Here is a 19,864-nt window from a genome sequence, read left to right on the forward strand (position 1 = left end):
AATTAAACCAAATTGTCTATTTGAACTCAAGTCAGTTGGCGGCCAAACTCTCTTCGTGCAGATGCTGTTGACCTACAACATCAACGTTTTTTAGACGAGTTCAAATTCATTAAATAACCTTAAAAAATATATAGATAACAATTACAAATACTACGCCTTTTGACCTTTTGGTACATTCGGCCAGCTTGGAATGATATATCGGCAACAACATCCTAAACCATCAATATTAATACAATACGAATATAGTGACTTTAGTATATTCAGGCTTGCCCAAGTAGGCTATCCAGCGGCCCTACGGTTATATTCCTGCTTGCAACGTCGTCGAAGCTTCGTCCAATATCCGGAGCTTTCGTTCCATCAATCGAAATGAACTCGCACCTGCCCAGAGCATTAAGCGGGCTACCTACTGCGCTATCGTTCTCTAAACGTCTCACGGTTCGACGAACTTTAGGAGCATTCAGCCCACACTAAAACGAGTTTATAGTAAATATAACTGCAGATAAGTGGCAGCTGAAAAAAATCTACGAGAATCTTAAGAAACAAAGAGACATTTCCCTTTCCTTGCATTTTCCTGGTAAGGAAATCTGTCGAAACGAAACTATTCTACGAAAGGTGTTTTAGATTTACATCTACTGAAGATTACTGTTTGTAAAAGGTATACGGGCAACACGACGTATCGCCTGCCTAAAGTTAAACAGTGCTACAACGACATTTAGCTATCTTATCCTGAATAATCTGAAAGAAAAGACTTTCCACAACCGTATAGAGTTTTTCAAGGTAAAGCGCTTTGTGGTGTGTGTGTGTGTTAATGTGGACGAACCAACGGTTTGCAGATGCTCGCAAACGGCTCGATCAATTGGGTTTAACGATATTTGCTAATTATAAGGGGAAGAAATTAACCCAGAATACAGAGGTCTGACTACAGCGAAATTTAATGCGGAGCAAACGCGTATAGCCATGTTGGTTAACTTAGAATACTTAATGCTATCAATGAAGTTAAATATTAATAAGACCCGAATAACAAGCGGTATTATTGGTTAGTGATGCAGTCGTTGAAAAATGTTCTCTAGTTGCATACTTAAGCTCACTATTTAAAAGAAATGGCATAAAATATATCAGAGAATCGTTGGCCGAATTAATTCTAGCACTGCAAGCTATCATGAAGGAATAGCAACTGCGCTGACTATGTTTTTTATAAGAGATAGATTGTGACTTCTACTAAAAGTTCCCCTATAGCTAGCAGCCTTGAACAGACTGGGCAGGACCTGTTGTTCAGAACCACCTCAGCTCTCTTACTGCAACGGGCACCGGTAGTACAAGAAGTGGGTGTAACCCGAGTACCTATGTGCATAGAAACCCCACGCACGTACGTCTCTAATGACCGATGTAAGTACTAATTACACCGAATGAATCCCATCTCCGCTAATAAAGCCCATTCAACGCGTGATATCGAAATGCTTTACCATATCAATTATATTTATGTGAATGGTTACTGCATACATTCAGTTGATTGGTGACGAATAAGCGTGTATTGAAAATTATATTTTTGTCAACTTAAAATCCCTGCCTGTGTATCCGCCTTTGAAAATTCTTACAAACTTTAGTTTGAACGACCCTAAATCCCTTATACATTATAAAAGTGTGCTGATGATTCGGCTCTGTGCGATAAGAACATATGGGTCTGTTATGCACTTTTCGCCGCTTAGTAAGGGACGACTGGAAAGGGATCAGACGAGGAATCGTTTCAGGATCGGATACCCCTGATTCTATCACGTGAACGCCTCAGATGCCTTTCGCCATAAAAGAAGTGTCAGGCCATAGATGTTCTCTCTTCAACATAGAGCCGTCTAGCGCTTAGTCGCAAACGCATATCAGCAGCTTACGATACTTCATCGTACAGCACAAGCCTGTCTCTTCCGTTATCTAGAACAACTGTTGTCAGCAGTAGCATTAATGCAAGCGGTGCGGCATTTGCTATGCGTAATGCTTTCTGAGGAAAATAGGGCAGCATGAAGATACCCCGACCCGAAAGGATAAAACTGAGCTCCTTAGAGGGTAGAGGAGCAACCAAGCTTACTTATTTAACCACAGACCAACTGGATGGATAGAACATAGGAACTTGTGGATAGCACACTCGTGCGGCACGAATAACTCAGCAGGCGTTAGTTCACCGTGTAACCTAGATAAGGTTGGCACACAGGCAAAGCAGTGGAGGGATTTGAGCGTCACGCCAAATACAAAGGGTTCTCTGCTGCACAACGACTATTGCCATATTGGTAAGACGGCATGTTTCAGCAACACTACTAATATGTAATGGCCGCTTCCTTGCTGGTCATACTAGCTATCAATGCTATGCTAGGCTCTTCCTTTCGTTGGGAACTTTTTTAGTTCAAAAATAAGTTAATTTACTCATTATAATTAAACAATAATTGGCCAATCCAACTAAATGTTATGTAATATATATACATTTATGCATCAAAATTGAGACTATAGCTAATGCACATTAGCATAGCTATCCGAGATGACCGGAGACACAATTTATACATCATATTAAAACAGGACATCTGCTTCGACTTGGCGGATTAAATAGAGAATTCACGAGCAACTGTTATGTCATACCTGTGGATCATGGACTCGCCAAAGAGTTCTATTGTTTCAAAGTGCTGGGTTAGTGAATAGGAAAATAGCTAAACCGAAAGACAATATATCACTTAAAGGCTTTGATAGGTCTGCCAGGTCTTACTCTACTTCTTAAGTATTTGATGGTCTTCTCTCTCTAAGTTTTTATTAGTTTATAACTGATTCTCAGCTGTCATCCCGCGATGACAACCCTCAATACCATTGTGAAAGATCGCTCACAAGATTGCTCATCAGGTCAGAACCTGAGGCTCCGTGGTTGGAGCCTAATTAGTGTTAGGTCAAGATAAAAATCAGTCATTACCTCGTTTCTTTCCAGCGTTGTGGGGACAATCAGCTATGCTCCAGTAAGCTTGATTTTCTCCTATCCTGTGGAGCATTAAGGCAAAACTAACGATACGCTGAAGAGACCTCGGTTCTTGTGAATCAGGTCCACACTCAAAATCGTAACACGTTTTATTATTTTGATAGAAGTAACATGTAAGGAACTTACATTTCAATTATTTAGACCGTGCTCAACTTTATTACAGAGCGTTTTCAGCTCCGTATGATAGCATCCGCTAGTAATGTTCGGATGATAAATAAAGAATAAAAGAGAAAATAAAAGTGCCTACAGTTATCTTATAAATTAGTTTTCCTTCAACTAAGTTTAACTTCTTTGTGAACTGATTGTTATACCACACTATACTATACACAGACTCGTTTGTGCTTGAATGATAAATGTAATAGCTTCTTTTAGCGAGTATGCATACTGCGGATACAAATCAATCTGTACAATTTTCTACGGTCAATTTACCATATTGCACTACAAATATTTTCAGTAGACAAACAAGGATGTAGTATAGAAACTGGATGCTGATGATATGGTCTACAGATCTGTCATAAAATAACAGCGAATTTACGCAAGACAACATTTGTCTGCCGAAACTGACTTAGAGGCACTATATGGTACCATCAATAAAATTATCATCCCTCAAGTTGTGCACGTATTAAATGTCGTAGGAACAGGAATAGGAAAAGAATAGGAAACTTCTTTTGTTTAGTGAATATAACTGCCAAAATGATAGCACCATTTGTCAGTATCGCGGCTTGGTGTTTTATTGGATTGCCTCTTTAGATCTAGACATGAGCATTGCGAATTTTTAACTATGTATCAAAATGCACCTATAATTATTGGCTAACATTTTCCCTGTGGGGTTAGCCATCGATAGGATTGAATCACGTAGGGGTACGAATGTGAGTGGATATACTTCAAAGATGGCATTGTCCCTAATTCGACGCATTGCTTTAACGCCCGGATTGAAATGAACGCTCATTCGGAACGTACACTTTACATGGTTACTGTATCAAACGGCTATCTTTTCTTCTATCCAAAACAGAAGACTAATCGTGTCTACTGCCTCACCGTTAACACAGACGTGTTGTTAGAATTCTTGGCTACGTATATTATTACTGAACATTTCCCTTCCGCTACAACATCTGCACGACGTCTCATTCTTGTTCGGCATCAGCTTACCTTAGCAGACGGCCGATGCTGTAGACGGTACGACGTGCACAGAAAGACAAGAAACTTCTTGCAATCCGCACCACTCAATCCCGCACATGGAACCATCTTTTAGATCTGCTTTTCATGCCATCGTATTCCTTCATGCACGGACCATTTGACATTCAAATATGCCCCGTTTTGACACTGAACACGATGCAAAGAACATGACCAACCCAACACTATTGAAAGTCGTCACTTAGTTAGACTTGGAGCAAGATTTGGACTAATTTTTAGCTGAACTGCTGTCGGAATTAACTGCTCAATTCTAATAACGGTTTAAACATTAAAGAAAAAGCAGGCTAACTGTGAAACCTTACGTGATGAAGTCGCTGTGCTGATTTCGACACGAACGTGCTAGTTTACATCGGCAGTAAGTGTTATTCAGTAAATAACTTTAGGCACACGCAACCAAGTTACTCTAATAACAGGAAGCTTTCGTGACCCCTGTATCTCAATGGGGGGTCACAATTTGCATAATCGTATGTGGAGTAGAATGTAAAAAAGGTTTCTATGACTTCACGGGAACGAACTGAAGATGCAGTATTGTATACTATCACGTTTGTAACATTCTATATAGTATTCAAACGCAACACTTAACTAAAGCGACGAGAAAATAGGTGAGTGGAATATAGTCACGCTTCTGAAGCACAGACTTGTGTATATGGTTCTGCAATGGTAAAGTGTTTGTTCACTAAACTTAGATACAAGTGAGGTTCTACGCATGTCTAGGTTTTTGGTGGGACCTTTGAAAACAAAATACATAACCTGTTCTTTCTTGCAGTGGGTCTGTTCGGATTGCTTAGGTTGAGCTCCCTGGCCTGAAGCCCGATTTCTACCTATTACTATTGTAGAAGGAACGCCTGAGAGCAAGGTACTGAAAATAAAAGGCGCTGTGTTATAGACATTGAACTTGAGTTCAATAAATTCAATCGTTGGCTAGCAGGTCACATTGGGTATGTACCTAGGCAAGGACTAAAACAGATCTGCAGATAAAGCTAGTATATATTGTACTTAATAGCTTGAATTTTTAAGTTAGTAGTCAGGAGGTATCCTGGGAACAGACGAGATTTACCTTTTTTTTCTTTAGCTGTTTTAGCTAAAGAAAAAAAGGTAAAAAGTGGCTCACTTAAACGTTACCTTAACTAAGACACGCTGCATTTAATAATTGACACAACGAAAAGAAGACCTAATCTCTACAATCAGTTGATGCCTTGCTTCATACCGAAGGAAGTAAAACTACTTGTTCGATCGCGTTTTTGTGTTAAGGGTATCAAACAAGGATACTGCAGACAGGCCAGTTCAAAAAGCCTAAGAACAACATGCAAAGGTCACTTGATGGTTTCACAAACGCATCAAACTCGGTATGCGAATTTCATCGTAAAAGCGATTATTTTCTTTCGTTTCTTGATTATTCCGGTTTCGTTATTGAGAGCATATTAGGATGCAAATGTTTTCTGTCGCTTCGGCCTTATCTGAATAGTTTCTACGAAGTTGGTTTGCCTGCGTTCGGACAGCTGGCCTGCATAATAATAATAACTTAGAGCTCATTATGTATACGCTTCAGACAGCTTTGGCACTGTAAGACCTACAAGTTCAACTCAATTCACAGCTATAAACTGTACCAAATATTGACACCGGCACAGCCGTATAGCATCTAAAACGTTGCATATAATATTATAGTAATTAACTAGTTACGTTTACGCTACATCTACTCGTAAACAGTCTTTCGTTACCCCATCAGCTCTCTATACTGCATTAATTTTTTTGCTTTCTACCTAAAAACAATGAAACACGCGTTCCCAAAGGTACATCCGTGTGCCAGGGACTTAAAACTGCAGACAGCAGTACGAGATGACACGACGAGCAGTTGGTCTGTTAAATGCTTTTTGGCGTTTTACGTGCGGTGCTTAAGACGTTAGCTATTCTATCAGATGGTTGGCTTTCGGCACGAAACAGAGAGAGTCTACACCCAGTCTACATCGGATCGAGATAATTTTTTATTTGTAAGTTACCAGCTAACATAATGTAATACTAAACAAAGGCTAAGCTTCTAAGATGTTATTAGAGATGTTACCCTCTGCGCTATCTCGGAGATAATTAGTCTGTAAATATGTAGAAAAGGAACCTAAATACCGGAACAACAGCGCTACCACAGCGCTCAGTTCGTAGCGAACTGCAGAACCCCAATCATAGGTGGCAAAAAACTGTTACGTGGTACGTCAAACACCACAAAGTAAATGTCTACGTCACAAAAGCGGTTATTTTTAAAACGTTTGTCAAACTTTAGTCACCAAACCACCGACCAGAGCAACGTAGGAAAACGTGCTGTTGTGACTGAGAGGTGGAATACGGGTGAACTCTGTATAAAAGTTTATAATCATTCCTTGGACCAGTATTCCGGTATCATTGATGAACAAAAGCAAAACGCTGGTACGGAATTGCAACGTATGAAAACTAAAAGTTACTCAGGCTCCAGTATCATTAAGAGGGGGACGTAACGTGATATTCCGACAACACAGCTCCAAACAATGACGTCTCCATAGAGGTGCAGTGGCACCCCGTTTGCCTACTGAACCTTACACGTGATACGACGTACGACAGAATCGAACGTAGACGCGCGGTTCGTTTCTGGCAAGAGACGGCTAGCTGTCACAAGCAGTGCTTAAAATAGATAGTAGAACCGTACATAAAGCGGAAACATTTTTGGTAGCAGACGGTGGCAAGCCCATGCATTCGAAGACGTAGGATTTTACTTCGTCGAACTCTCACCGCTAAAGGTTATCGATTGAGATATTAAAATCACTGCAACGATCAAAACATTAATTTAAGGGCCGATTAATCTGGCCCTTGGAGGACATTGTGTGAAACCAGAGTGCCGAGCATGAGAGGTAAGTGAAGAGGATTAAAGCCATGCAACCAGTAATATATTATACGGGATCATCTAATTTCGTAAAACAAGCCATAATTATAAAGTTCATGTTTTAGTTACCAATATTGCGACAGTAATAAACAGGTTGCAGGAAATTGAAATTATTCAACTTCTATATGAAAAAGCTAGAGAACACAAATAGGTGCCTGCAACCGAAGAAAACATTCTAAAGTCTCTACTAAGGAAAAAAACACGTTTTCTAAATGTAACTATGGCTATAAGCGCAGCACACTCAACTAAAACTCACACTACATTGACTAGCACACGTCAGATACCCCATAGGAGTTCTTCGGTGGCTTCCGGACCGCCAGAATCTAGAATTGGTACAGCGAGTGCCTATCACTCCTTCGTGTACTAGTTTTGTCCTTCTCTTCAACCTCATGCCGGCTGTGTGACCAATCCACAGACCTATATATACGTGGATGTCACCCCCCAACCCCTTACCGATGGACGTTTTCTTTTGCTGTCAAAAATGTCTGTCCCAGGTTAGGTGTGTACACTTTTGACTATGTACTTATTGCCTGGTACATTTTTTCTTTGATCTTCATATATCGGTGAATTTTCGGCGTCTCAAGGCCGCACCAAAAAAGCCATCCGAATAGGTTCTGAGAACAGTCCTCACTATAGTATAGCGGCTTGAACATAAAACGATATCGAATGAAAATGTTTGAAATATCGACAGAGTGCTGGCTCCGGGCTGTGTACTCAGTTCACACGCAGTCAATCTCTGTACTAAGCTGCCCGTAGAAGTAGCCATTGAGATGGGTAAATCACGGCTGGATCCACTTTGGATAGTTACGGTATACCAATTTCATTCATCTACCTAGTTGATTTTGGATATTTTCAATAGATAAATCAACTTCATTTTTCTATTTGCTCATTATGCCATTGTAGCGCAATGACTTTTTGACAAAATCTTGACGGTACTAGAGCGTCAATTTAAATATATATTTTCCGCTCGTCTGTAAGTCAGTAATATTAGAAATAGTTATTGCTAATTATATAATTGATAATATGAATTGTAGTAATGTCAGACTGGGAGGCATATTGTCCTTTAATGAATAGTTGTTACATGTGTATATAGCCAATAACAAAATATAATTTAACAAAAGTCACACAGGACAATACCACTGATAGGAATATTCGACTGTGGTAGCATAGATACGTTTCACCGCAACTTCTAATAACCTGATCCCATTCGATTAGTTTAGTATTGATGGGGACGATTTTTGGTCATTATTTGCTGGGAATCCAAAACGTTTTTATAAAACGTATACAAACTACGACACCCAGATATTTTTTCATATTAAGCAATCAAGCTAAGCTCCGCCAGTAGTCAGTAAGAACGTCGAAATTCGTGTTTAGCAAGCAAGAACAACGCAAAATTCGATAACCTGATGAACCTCTGCTGCAAACCGGAGCAACTTAAGTGGATTATCTTTTTTCTTTGCCACAAACCGGAGGGGTAGACGGGTTCCCAGCCGTATGACACGGATTTGGCGGGACGTAACTTGTAACTGATAACTGGCTCTCCGACGTATTTCACCGAAACAACAGGCTGCTTGACGTAGGGCACCTTGGCTTTTGAATACGCGGATACCAATCAGGCCAGCGAAGCCAATGCCAAGGTACCGAAAAAAAAGTAAAGGGAAATTTGTAGTTAAAAAAGCACGACGAGGTGTTCTCAAAATTCTATTGCGTTAAACTCATCTAAGTTAAGTAGGATCTAGACCCGACTCAAATTTGGGGATCTGAATCACAATAATAGTTATTATTATAACGAGAAATTGCAATGAGTTTAACATATAACTGATTGAAACGTGGCTGTTAGTATCGAGTTTTAAATATTGAACCTATCACTCTTAGAGTGCTCAGTCTTAGAGTTCAGAGAGTTCAGTGCTCTTAGAGTTTCAGTCTTAGAGTGCTCGTTTCTCTGTGTATCACTTTGCAACAATTCATTTGTCTTCGTAACGAAGTTCGTTATTGTTTGTACAAACTTCCGATAATTTGATAAACTCGCGATCTCAGTGTAACTGTTGGGCTCGATTTGATTCGAAGGAAGCCCTAGTACAACTAAGGCTGCGTAACTCGGTAAAGAACCCTCACAGTATTCATTATCTGTTGTGGTTGTTGATTCTGTCGTGCCCGTACTGATGTTTTTCTCAGTTTGCTTACGGTGACTTTTCGTTATCTGTCGTCCAGTTGGTGCGTGAATCTACGGGATCCAACTACGCGTATGTATATGTATATACAATGCCCTGAGTCGCTGAACGGCCAGTCGGTCAACAACCACCTCTCCATCGATAGGAAAAATAATCTTGTACTTGAAATGTATCGAGGTCGAGCTCACAATAGCTACATGTCCGCGCAGACATTTTGCCCGAACATGACTATCCGCTGCAAACCAAATTAACAAATCCACTTTTACTCGACGCCAATAGGTCGGCCTAGCAGGGGCATTCAGCTGCGGCTGCGCACGCAGCAGCATTTGACTCACTATCTGAACCGAAACGACGTCTTTCGTTAAAGGTAGACGCAGAAAAACTCGTAGGCCGCTGGCCAGTTGCTTTACGTGAAAAATTGCCGATACAACGGTTTCAGTATTTGCAGTAGCGTGCTATTAGCAAACTATATATATATATATATATATATATATTACTCCTCGTATGTTGAGATATATTAGCGCGTCAGAAAAGTATTGACCGTTTTTCGACTAAGAGTGAGGCAGTTTTTCTTTTCTTTTCTTTTCCTTCTTTTTTTTTTTTTATAATTTGAAATCTGATCACTGAACTATGTATATTTTGAGCGAGGACCTTCCACCACTTCTCTAGTAACAGCGTAATCTCATTACTGTGCAACTTGAGTGATTTCTGGGCGAAATATATAATTTTAATAATGCATCTCTCCGTTGAAATTAAACCAACAGAGTTAATTAAAAGGGCTCTGCAAAGGTAAAAACAGATGGTACTCTGATGGCCCAAGATCCTGATCAAATTTCCCATTCAAACTCTTTCAATTTTTACCTGGTACCTAAATGTGCGTGTGGTCTGGCATTATAATAATGAAAAACAACGCCTTTTCTATTCATTAATTTCGGTCGATTCCTTTCAGTGACTTATTGTGGCCCTCTTAGCTGTAAGAATCAACTGTGTTGCCAGGCCGCAGTAACTCATAATGCACAATTTTTTTCCCATCGCAGCTAGCTCAAAGCACAGCTTTTCTCGGCATCAATCTGGGCTCGTTACATATTATGAGGCATATTTTTTGTCGTGTGTGATCCTCACGTGTGATTAACAGTTTTAAAAACAGCTCGATTTTGTTGCGTCATTATGGAGTTTCGCAGATGACAATAGATCGAGTAAATTTTTTTGCGTGACACCCAAACTTTGTCTTATAGCCAGCCTTCTTCAAATGGTCAAAAACTGGTCGATGGTGGATGTTTAGCTTCAGGATAGTATCATAACTACGTACGTGTCGGTCTTGCTCAGTTTTCGCAACAGGTTCATAAACTTTTCCGTAAATGGTCGACTACCACAATGAGCACATTTCACATTGAAATTTCTATAATGGAAGCGACAGAATCATTTTTGGGCCATTTCTTCCGATAACCCATTCTTGGCCACAAACGCCGCACACTTATGGGCATGAAAGGTATTTGTGCCTTTACCGTATTAAAATTGTAAGATATAGTGAATTTTCAAGGCGCTCTATTTGAATAAAGCTATTTCAACAGTGTTAGCACACCTATTGCTAATATATTTGTTTTTAAACGACACCATCGCTGACCTAATACGATTCATATTAGTCATAAAGCCCTCTCGTCAGAAAATGGGCAATACTTTTTTTTTGATTACACAAAATTCTATACGAGAACATAACAGCATCAAAATGTAATCGAGAGAACCATTGTTTTTTTTTTTTGCCTCATCAAGAATGATCTACATGAAAATAATAACGTTTCGGTATAATTATACGTAGTTTTGTAGGAAGATTTTTCGTCTATAGCGACTGCTTACTTAGTGATCCTATTAGTTTGGAGTAGCTGGACTTCCCCAAACCGTCAGCGGAGGTTTCTGGCAGGATTATTCACTAGCGACCATAATAGATTGCTTTTCGAGTCATTTTTCGATATAACGAACTTCCTCTAACTTTTAGGGTGGATAGCGGTCCAGTGTTTTTCTCGCTATAAGAAACTATTGGTTTGTATTATATTATGCCGTAAACGAGCGGATGATGTACTGCCAGTCTGTGGAGTCCGAGTCAGTAGCCATATGATTGAGGAATTCTCCCAGTCGAAACTTGGACTGTGCCAGTACTCCTACTTCTGATAGGCCGCTTGATATGTTGGTTACTCACTGCTGCTTTCCAGGCCAGACCCAAGAACCCATCATCCGACTAATATATGCCCACAGCTCTGTAGTTGCCACATGAGTAGCGCTACTTGAAGAAACGATTGCACTCATGACGCACTAACAGATTGTTAGATGGTATCAAATGTAAGTTTCGCGAGCGAAAATATCCGTTAAATGTTGGAACCACTCAAGAACACATACTCAATGACACTTAATTGGCAGAGGCTATAGGATAACTTTATTCTATTTCAAGTTTACAGTTGAAATGCGCGGTTATCAGAATTGCTTATGTCACTTTTACTGGCATTCTAAAACCATGCGGACATTGTGAATACGAGCAGCCGATTCAGCTGGTGGGCTAATGCGTAATTTATAAAAAGAAGTTCACAAATAGGTCTAACAGGCCATTTAAAGAGTAGTCTTGCCCGGATTTTTCTCGCCGGATGGCTAAAGTGATCACTCATAGAACGGAAATTATTCGATCAAGGTCAACTGCTAATGAAGAAAAGTGTAGAAAGCAAAGAACGCACATCAATGCGACAAAGAGAAATATTGAACCAGATATTTCTCACATGGGCAGTGCTTCTGACCAGTAAAACTGCGCAGAAAATTCAATGTAATCCATTAATCACTCCAGTGAGATATCCAGAAACGGGAACTAATTACTTTCGCTCGGTATTCCTCGGTGCGCTTGCCTCTTCCGTTTTTCCCGCAATCTACCCCTCCGTTAAAAGTCACACACCAATGAAAGCTTTACTGTGTATTTTTTCCACCACCTACAGTGTTCGCAATCTCATACGACGAGCGATGCATAGAATTTCTGATACGCTTAGCTATAATTGAATATTTTGACGCCAGCCAAATACATTGGGACATCAATACGCACGCGATAAGACGACCTCTTTATAGTTCTGTCTGCTGTCTCGTAGTAGACATAGAACGGAACGGATTACGCATCTCTAAACGTTTGATCCCCCCCACGGATGAGGGGAGCTAAACAAGGATTGGCCTTTCTCACAGCTTAACTACTGACTAGGAACAGTAATGAATTTAAAAGAACACCGCAGAACCGAAGAATCAAAAGACGAAAAAGCGAAATGTGCTTCAACAGGTTCAAAGTATTCATTATTATTCCCTACTCTAAACTCAACGCAGCGGTATTCCGAACATACAGTTTTAATATAGGCGCTCGTAGAACGTGTCTGCGAAAGGATCGTATTTAACATCGAAGTCCTTCTGTTTCTATCGTCATAAGCATTTGTGCGTCATACTGCCAGAAACAAACTAAAGCAGAAAAAAAAACGACAGTGACTGCTCTGGGAGATGCGCATGCGTTCAGAATGATTAACTGAGTAATTATATGGTTGATAGATAATAACATAATTCGGATTTGCTTATTGTAACGCCTTCCGTAAATTTATTTGTAAAGTTACAATCTGCAGAGTCGCATGTTCGTGAACGGACAATTGACTGTTTAGCAGAGAAAAATTGGTCGAAATAAACGAAAAAAAAAGAAAACTTATTCGAAAACCTCGGCCCTAATGGAGCTTCATTAGCACGCATTATCGGTACAAAACTAATCTTTTTGTTATGCATATTAATGAAAGATGTGGCTGAAGTTTGCAGGCACATAAAGGGTCTGCATCATCCCCAATAAGCATCCCCCCGCAAAAGAGCGCATGCTTGTGTATATCAGAGGTCGACTCTTATGCATATATGACCTACGAGTAAATGGTTGCACATTTATGGCCATTGCAGTCATCATTTTTGGGCACAGTAAATACTAACTGATGTTTTATCGTTCGTGTAATCAACTGTTCTATTGAAAATATGCATCGAGCAGGAGTTGGCATTTGTGGATGGATTGTTATCAAATTGCGATAACAGGTTTACAGTTAGCATGGTCTGCGTACGTATCCCTATGTATTGCCAATAGACAGAGCCCAAAACAATACCGCTCGAGACGCAATGCTACTGCACATATCGTAGAGGCAAGTTTGATTCGCTTTTGTATTTTCGTTCTCGAACGATCTATCATAGTTGATTCGACGTGCCAGGTAGGCTTAGCTTATGCCGAATGAACAGTTTCCGGTTTATATTGAGGTCTTCATTCGGCTCGATATCTAGCATCGGTCATAGAGTGCTCTCTCGCTTACCCTAATCATCTCGCCCGCTTCTGTACAGGTCGCACCATGACTCTGTTAATAAGCCACAATTAAAGATATCGACTATTGATGAACGAACAAGACCATGGATTCAATGGGTTGGTCGGCAGATATCCACAGCCGATATCTGGCGACCCAACGATCTTGGTTATCTCGGATAGCAGGAGACGAATCGAGAGAGGAAAAGCCGCAGCGAGCATAGACTACTTCCTGTTGATCGTGTCTGCTCAAAACTGACCCCTGTCAGCATTGACATGCTCGATCATCGCACACCGTATGAAACCGAGTTGTTCTGCAAGCTATACTTTTCTGCTTACGCGAGTCCTTTAGAAAAGTGAAACTGCTATTAGTTCACTCTTGTAAGATGGCGACGTCGGCGAAAACAGTAGCTATATGTAGGCTATTAGTTGTGGCTGCCTCTGACCCCTGTGTATGTATAAGCTGTATCGGCACATTAATAGATCGTTATTTTGCGAAACGTAAAGGAGATAATTATGTATTATGCTGCACGCTGACAGGGCGTGGTGCGAAAGCTAACAATTGGGGCAAGCGAGAAGAAAGAAGAAGTGGGGGCGTAAGTAAAGCAAATAGAGATGAAGTGTCGGAGGTTAACAAGCGTCGTTGTCGCCCGTCAGATACGAGGACGACCTCATTAGTTGATAGGTGAACCGGACTAGTAGGTTAACTAGAGTTTCATAGCCACGGCTCGAGTAATTCATCGGCGGCCACCAACGCCACGTCGTCCATCGTGTAGTCGTTCTGCGAACAGCTAACTGGTACCTATCTACACTGTGTGGTAAAGTATAGACTGTATATTGGCCCACCACTATTACCATGTGCCTATCAATATCAGCTACGTTGCCAGCGGGACCGCCTTTGCTACGGGTTCTGCTATGGTAGCGGCAGTATGTCTGGCCACATACTTCGACTATTTCTGCGAAGCACCCAGGGACGCCTCTGCTGACATCTTATTAGGTTGCTAGCTTCGTATCTAGGTGAGTGCATAGTTTCTCATGGTCGACCAGCGCACAATAATAGTTTCCAGCAGGTATCAGAGAGGGAGGTGATCGAGCTGAAGTCACGCGTTTGCGAATTAATAGTTATAGAAGATAAGGGCCTTGTAAACCGAGATGCGGAAGGCATAAAGCAGGCTCATATGGAGTGTTGTCTCGGAGCGTACTGTTGCCATGCCATCCGAGACTCGCAACACTCGAAATCGCCAATATTGACACCGACATAATAATTGCGCGTGGGCCTATCAGAGGAATGACTATGGCCGTAGTTGGAAAAAGGCGGTAAACGAACGGGTTTCTACTAACCGAAGCCATTAGGTAGCAGACCATTAGGATAACATCTTTACGTTGTATCCCTTACCAATACTGGACCTACACAAGGCTTTGTGCGACGGTCAGCAGGCACAGCGGCGCGTTCAGTAACAAAACTGTTCGCATGAAAGTAACAGGAAATGTTAAGATGTTGGCAAGAGCAAACTGGACCATTATGGAATCAACAGAAACAAAATACTAAAGTTCGTTATCATTATATGCTGCATGGTGTGTCAATGAGCGCCCGTAAAAACAATGTGAAAACTAGATGAATCAATACAACTTTAGAATAACTACTCCAGAAATTTGGCCAATGCTAACGGTGATAACTGTGATAATCGCATTGTATTAGTAATAGCAGTCGTAGAAGTAGGACTAGAAATATCCACATTACGCCTACGTAATAATACGGTACGGTAGGTAAATCGTGATTGAAATATAGCTTTGTTGGAAGGAAATTGAGCATTTTTCTAGCCAAATGGCTTTAAAGTCATATATTTTAGCTAGTATAAGTCTCGTTGAGTCAGTGTAAATTTGCAAAAAGTGCTAACGCTTTCAGGACGTTTTTATTCGGACTCTAGATAGAAATTTCAGCAAGAATCCAATATATTATACTACATCATCATAATAGAGGCACGGATGCCTTTTATACCCATAAGTGTGCGGCGTTTGTGGCCAAGAATGGGTTATCGGAAGAAATGGCCCAAAAATGATTCTGTCGCTTCCATTATAGAAATTTCAATGTGAAATGTGCTCATTGTGGTAGTCGACCATTTACGGAAAAGTTTATGAACCTGTTGCGAAAACTGAGCAAGACCGACACGTACGTAGTTATGATACTATCCTGAAGCTAAACATCCACCATCGACCAGTTTTTGACCATTTGAAGAAGGCTGGCTATAAGACAAAGTTTGGGTGTCACGCAAAAAAATTTACTCGATCTATTGTCATCTGCGAAACTCCATAATGACGCAACAAAATCGAGCTGTTTTTAAAACTGTTAATCACACGTGAGGATCACACACGACAAAAAATATGCCTCATAATATGTAACGAGCCCAGATTGATGCCGAGAAAAGCTGCGCTTTGAGCTAGCTGCGATGGGAAAAAAAATTGTGCATTATGAGTTACTGCGGCCTGGCAACACAGTTGATTCTTACAGCTAAGAGGGCCACAATAAGTCACTGAAAGGAATCGACCGAAATTAATGAATAGAAAAGGCGTTGTTTTTCATTATTATAATGCCAGACCACACGCACATTTAGGTACCAGGTAAAAATTGAAAGAGTTTGAATGGGAAATTTGATCATGATCTTGGGCCATCAGACTATCATCTGTTTTTATCTCTGCAGAGTTCTCTTAATAGTGCAAACTTAGTTTCAACAGACACATGTGAAAATCATTTGTCGCCCAGGAACCACAGAAGCTCTGCAATAATGGGTTTATGATGTTGTCAGAAAATGCATCAAATAATCGATTAAAATGGCTCATATTCAATTTAGTAATATTACGGTCAAATATAGACAATAGAGTATCGGCTTAAAACGGTCAGTACTTTTTTCGACAACTCAATATATATTATGGTTGGAAGAGCCTCTGGTTAAAGGGGATTGGAGTCGCTGTTTCTAGTCTTGCCAGCAATACGTGCTTCACCAGCTGTGTGAATAAAAAAGGTTATTTTAAATCACTGTATGTTATTATATACTCAACATAGCGTTGATTCACGATGCCCTGTAATACATCACGAACTGCAATCGTTGCCATCCTCCCTCTCCATAGGCGTCTCTCGATCTGTGTTTCTACACAGCCTTTCCAAAGGCGTATATAATGGATGTACACACGCATTAGAGTGAGGTACGTAACTGGGGCGGCTGTGATGATGGCAACTAATCGAAATGTCTATATATTTCGTAGTGCTGCGAAGAAAATGCCGTAACTGAACTGACGAGCGAGCAAGCTATTCTCATGCCCCCATGCGTTTGTCTGCCGTCCCCCGGAAGAGAGTTACTAACCAGATCGTAGTGTCCACCGCTGCCGCCATGTTCGACTAATAGGCTAAAACAGGATAGGGGTGATCGAGCCGATATCGAGCTGTGAGTTTAGCCTGGCAGGGCCATAATACAACAGGATAGAGAAGGACATTATAAATGTCCTTTGTGTATTTTGCAGTCGATACGTCCTGCAGCTGTGCTACAGCTGAGACGATTACGAAGTGCCAAGCGAGAATGGCGGTCGATGGACAACACGAGAACGAAATATGAAAGATGAGTCAGGGTAAAAGTCAACGCACATGCGAGAGAACGATATTGTTTGTGCGAGGTAATTGAAGAGAACGTTGTTACGGTGCTGCTCGTATGCATGGCTTTCCGATGATTCCTCTATTAGGTATTGTCGTGACGTACGTTGACAGGACCTCTGTAAAGATCAGTGATTAAGCGCAGATGGAAGTCGAAAGCAGCCTGCTGGAAACGTTCGCTCCGTTTCCTCCGGAACGTCCGTGGAAATTTCCTCTGGATCTTATAAAATAGCCCTGCTACGATATTATTGACAGTAAAATGTATGAATTGTTTACTGCAACTGACATGTTTTGGTCTGTAAGTAGACGTGTTTTTGCCCGCTTCAAGAAATGTAGAGGCTAAAAAACATGATAACCAGAACCGACTCGACCTTAAGGAAGACTCAGGATCAATAAATGGTTGTGTCAAGCAAAGAAAAAGTGTGGTCTGATGCCCCACATTGTGACAGCCGTTTCCTTCGCAACTGTACAGAAATAATTATATATGTATACGGAATATTTTGAATGACGATGTTTTACTTTTTCAGAAATCATATACAAAACCTGATCAAAAATCTATTTCAGAGACATATTTTGGTAAAGATTTTATTGATTTTTTCCGATTATTACTAGGTCAGGTGTAAGGCATATTGTATTAATGGTGTTGCTCAGATATGAGCGTCTAACACGTTTACGCGAAGATGCATGGTAGATGCTCTTGTAGTTTTCATCAAGTAAAAAAAAATCAGGAGCTATTTATCTCAAATCCTTTAATTCCCATTCCTTTAAGAAACATTGTTTATAAACAGAAATTACCAGAATCAACGAGCGCCCTTCTCATACACCTTAGTAAGTTTTTACATTTCCAAGGATACTGTGGTCGAAAAGTAGATATGCAAAACTATCACAAAGGTGATCACTAAAGGCCATTATGCTAACGAAAGTAGAAAAAATAGTAGGGACTCAGTTCCTCCAAACAGAATCATCTCCTTTCGATATTCCTGACGTAAAATCATTCCGTCGCAATAAAACATGTAAATCAGATAAATCAATAAAACTAGATATAGAAGGCAAGCGGTCGGACATATAAATCTACAACAATTTAAAAAAAAAAAGGTTCAACGCATACAGTATGATTACCATTGCATTACCAATTCCACCCACGACCTATGTGATACATTATTGTAATAGATTACTGCATTACGAATCACTGATCTGCGGCCGTTCAGTCCGGAGCATTCTGGTAAGGTCAGCTCAGGCATTTTATTACGCCGTTTTGTTGATCGCTGTTTTAAAGAATGTATTATTAAGATTCTATTAATTTTTGTCTTTTGAAGATCCGATTTTGTGGCTCGATCTAAGTTTCATTTGCAAAAGCGATATAATAGAATCAAAAATCGTTGAATATTTCAACATGTTATACCATTGCCTACACTTCGTAAGAAAGCTAAGCACCAAGAGAGCTGTAGACTATAATTAGCTTAGTAAATAAAAACATTTCTCTGGTTTTATCAGTCCCATGAAATATTCACTTATTGTCAAAAGCCATGATAAACAGGAAGAGACTTCCAAGTGACTATCATCTGCCCCGCTTCCTGTTGTAGCAGGACCCTTTAAATAGAATACAAGACATCTACTCGAACAACTGTGGGGCGAATTGGCGAAGAAATGGCAGGGGCATAACACTGGCTAATTAGAGTATGGCCACGTTTCGACTTACAAGAATACTACTTGTTTTAAAGACGCCTTATGTGGAATCATGGTGAAACATAACCGAACTAATCTAGGGAGATAAAACTGTTCGAAATAAACGTACCCTGCTTATTTTGCCCCACATACATCACAAGGTCTACCGCAGGTAAATGACCATTGGATATGTTTAATAAGTAAACATCTCATGGTATTTTAGGACACAGAATTGCGCCTTTAATCCAACATCCTAATATTATAGTATTCAGAGCGTCCATAGAAAGCAATTATTGTCTGGCTGTATGAAACCAACATCCATACTTGTGATAAACCGTGTGAAAAGGACAGAAGGCGCCTCTAAGAAACAAACGGCGTTTGTACGTATTTCCTACTCATCCATTCGTTTGCATCATTCAAACAGCACCATCTCTTGTAGTTTACCTTTAGTCTTTACCTTAAAGAAGCAGCTAATTTCGATTCTATTAATTCACTGGCTGACATTGAAGAATCTCATGTGAAGAGCGACTGACGTCTATCGGGTCAATCCAGCTCAATCCAAGATACTTATTATTATTAATTATCCAAGTTGCTGGGCTGCGGACGGCGCGTTTGGGAACAAAGCATCGAAACCCACAAAACGTTTATAAGAAATATATATATATATATCAATGTAACATACTGAATACGCCATACTGTTGAAAGCGAATTCATTCTACTTCCTCTAGCGACATAGATATGTCAGGATACAACATATAACAACGGATAGCTAGACAATTGTTATTTCTCTGACGCATTCAGATAAACATTCTATGGATAGAGATCGTTGTGGTACGTTGTAGCATTTTGACATAGTACATATATTAGTTACGATCAAAGGTTCCCGTCTCTGAATGTTAGTTAGTATAGATACTTTAGTTTAGGTAATATCCATGGGTAAGTAATAATT

The 19,864-nt window shown here is 40.2% G+C and overlaps 1 protein-coding gene and 1 long non-coding RNA gene across 5 annotated transcripts in view; one reads left to right on the plus strand and one right to left on the minus strand.

Moving 5' to 3' along the window:
* The window catches only part of LOC147756121 (uncharacterized), a 56,559-nt gene extending 51,708 nt beyond the window's left edge, over positions 1–4,851 (minus strand). The window contains exons 1-3 of one of the 4 annotated variants that reach the window (XR_015326092.1): positions 4,501–4,851; positions 4,154–4,327; positions 2,942–3,006 (exon numbers count right to left, since the gene is read on the minus strand). Coding sequence is in view for 1 of the 4 variants with exons in the window: in XM_086986639.1 (XP_086842765.1) it covers positions 2,942–3,074; positions 4,154–4,249 (229 nt within the window). In the remaining 3 variants the exon portion in view is untranslated. Of the gene's footprint in view, positions 1–2,941; positions 3,075–4,153; positions 4,328–4,500 lie in introns of those variants that run through there. The other 3 variants (XR_015326090.1, XM_086986639.1, XR_015326091.1) reach the window with 3 other exon arrangements.
* On the plus strand, positions 4,320–18,768 carry LOC147756122 (uncharacterized). Its single transcript, XR_015326093.1, has 3 exons — positions 4,320–4,553; positions 4,965–5,136; positions 16,869–18,768. It is a non-coding gene; the product is annotated as an uncharacterized LOC147756122 (long non-coding RNA).
* Positions 18,769–19,864: the final 1,096 nt, after the last annotated feature.

The sequence above is a fragment of the Varroa destructor genome, unplaced genomic scaffold (assembly GCF_002443255.2).
Source record: "Varroa destructor unplaced genomic scaffold, Vdes_3.0 BEIS01000004.1, whole genome shotgun sequence".
Lineage (NCBI taxonomy): Eukaryota > Metazoa > Arthropoda > Arachnida > Mesostigmata > Varroidae > Varroa > Varroa destructor.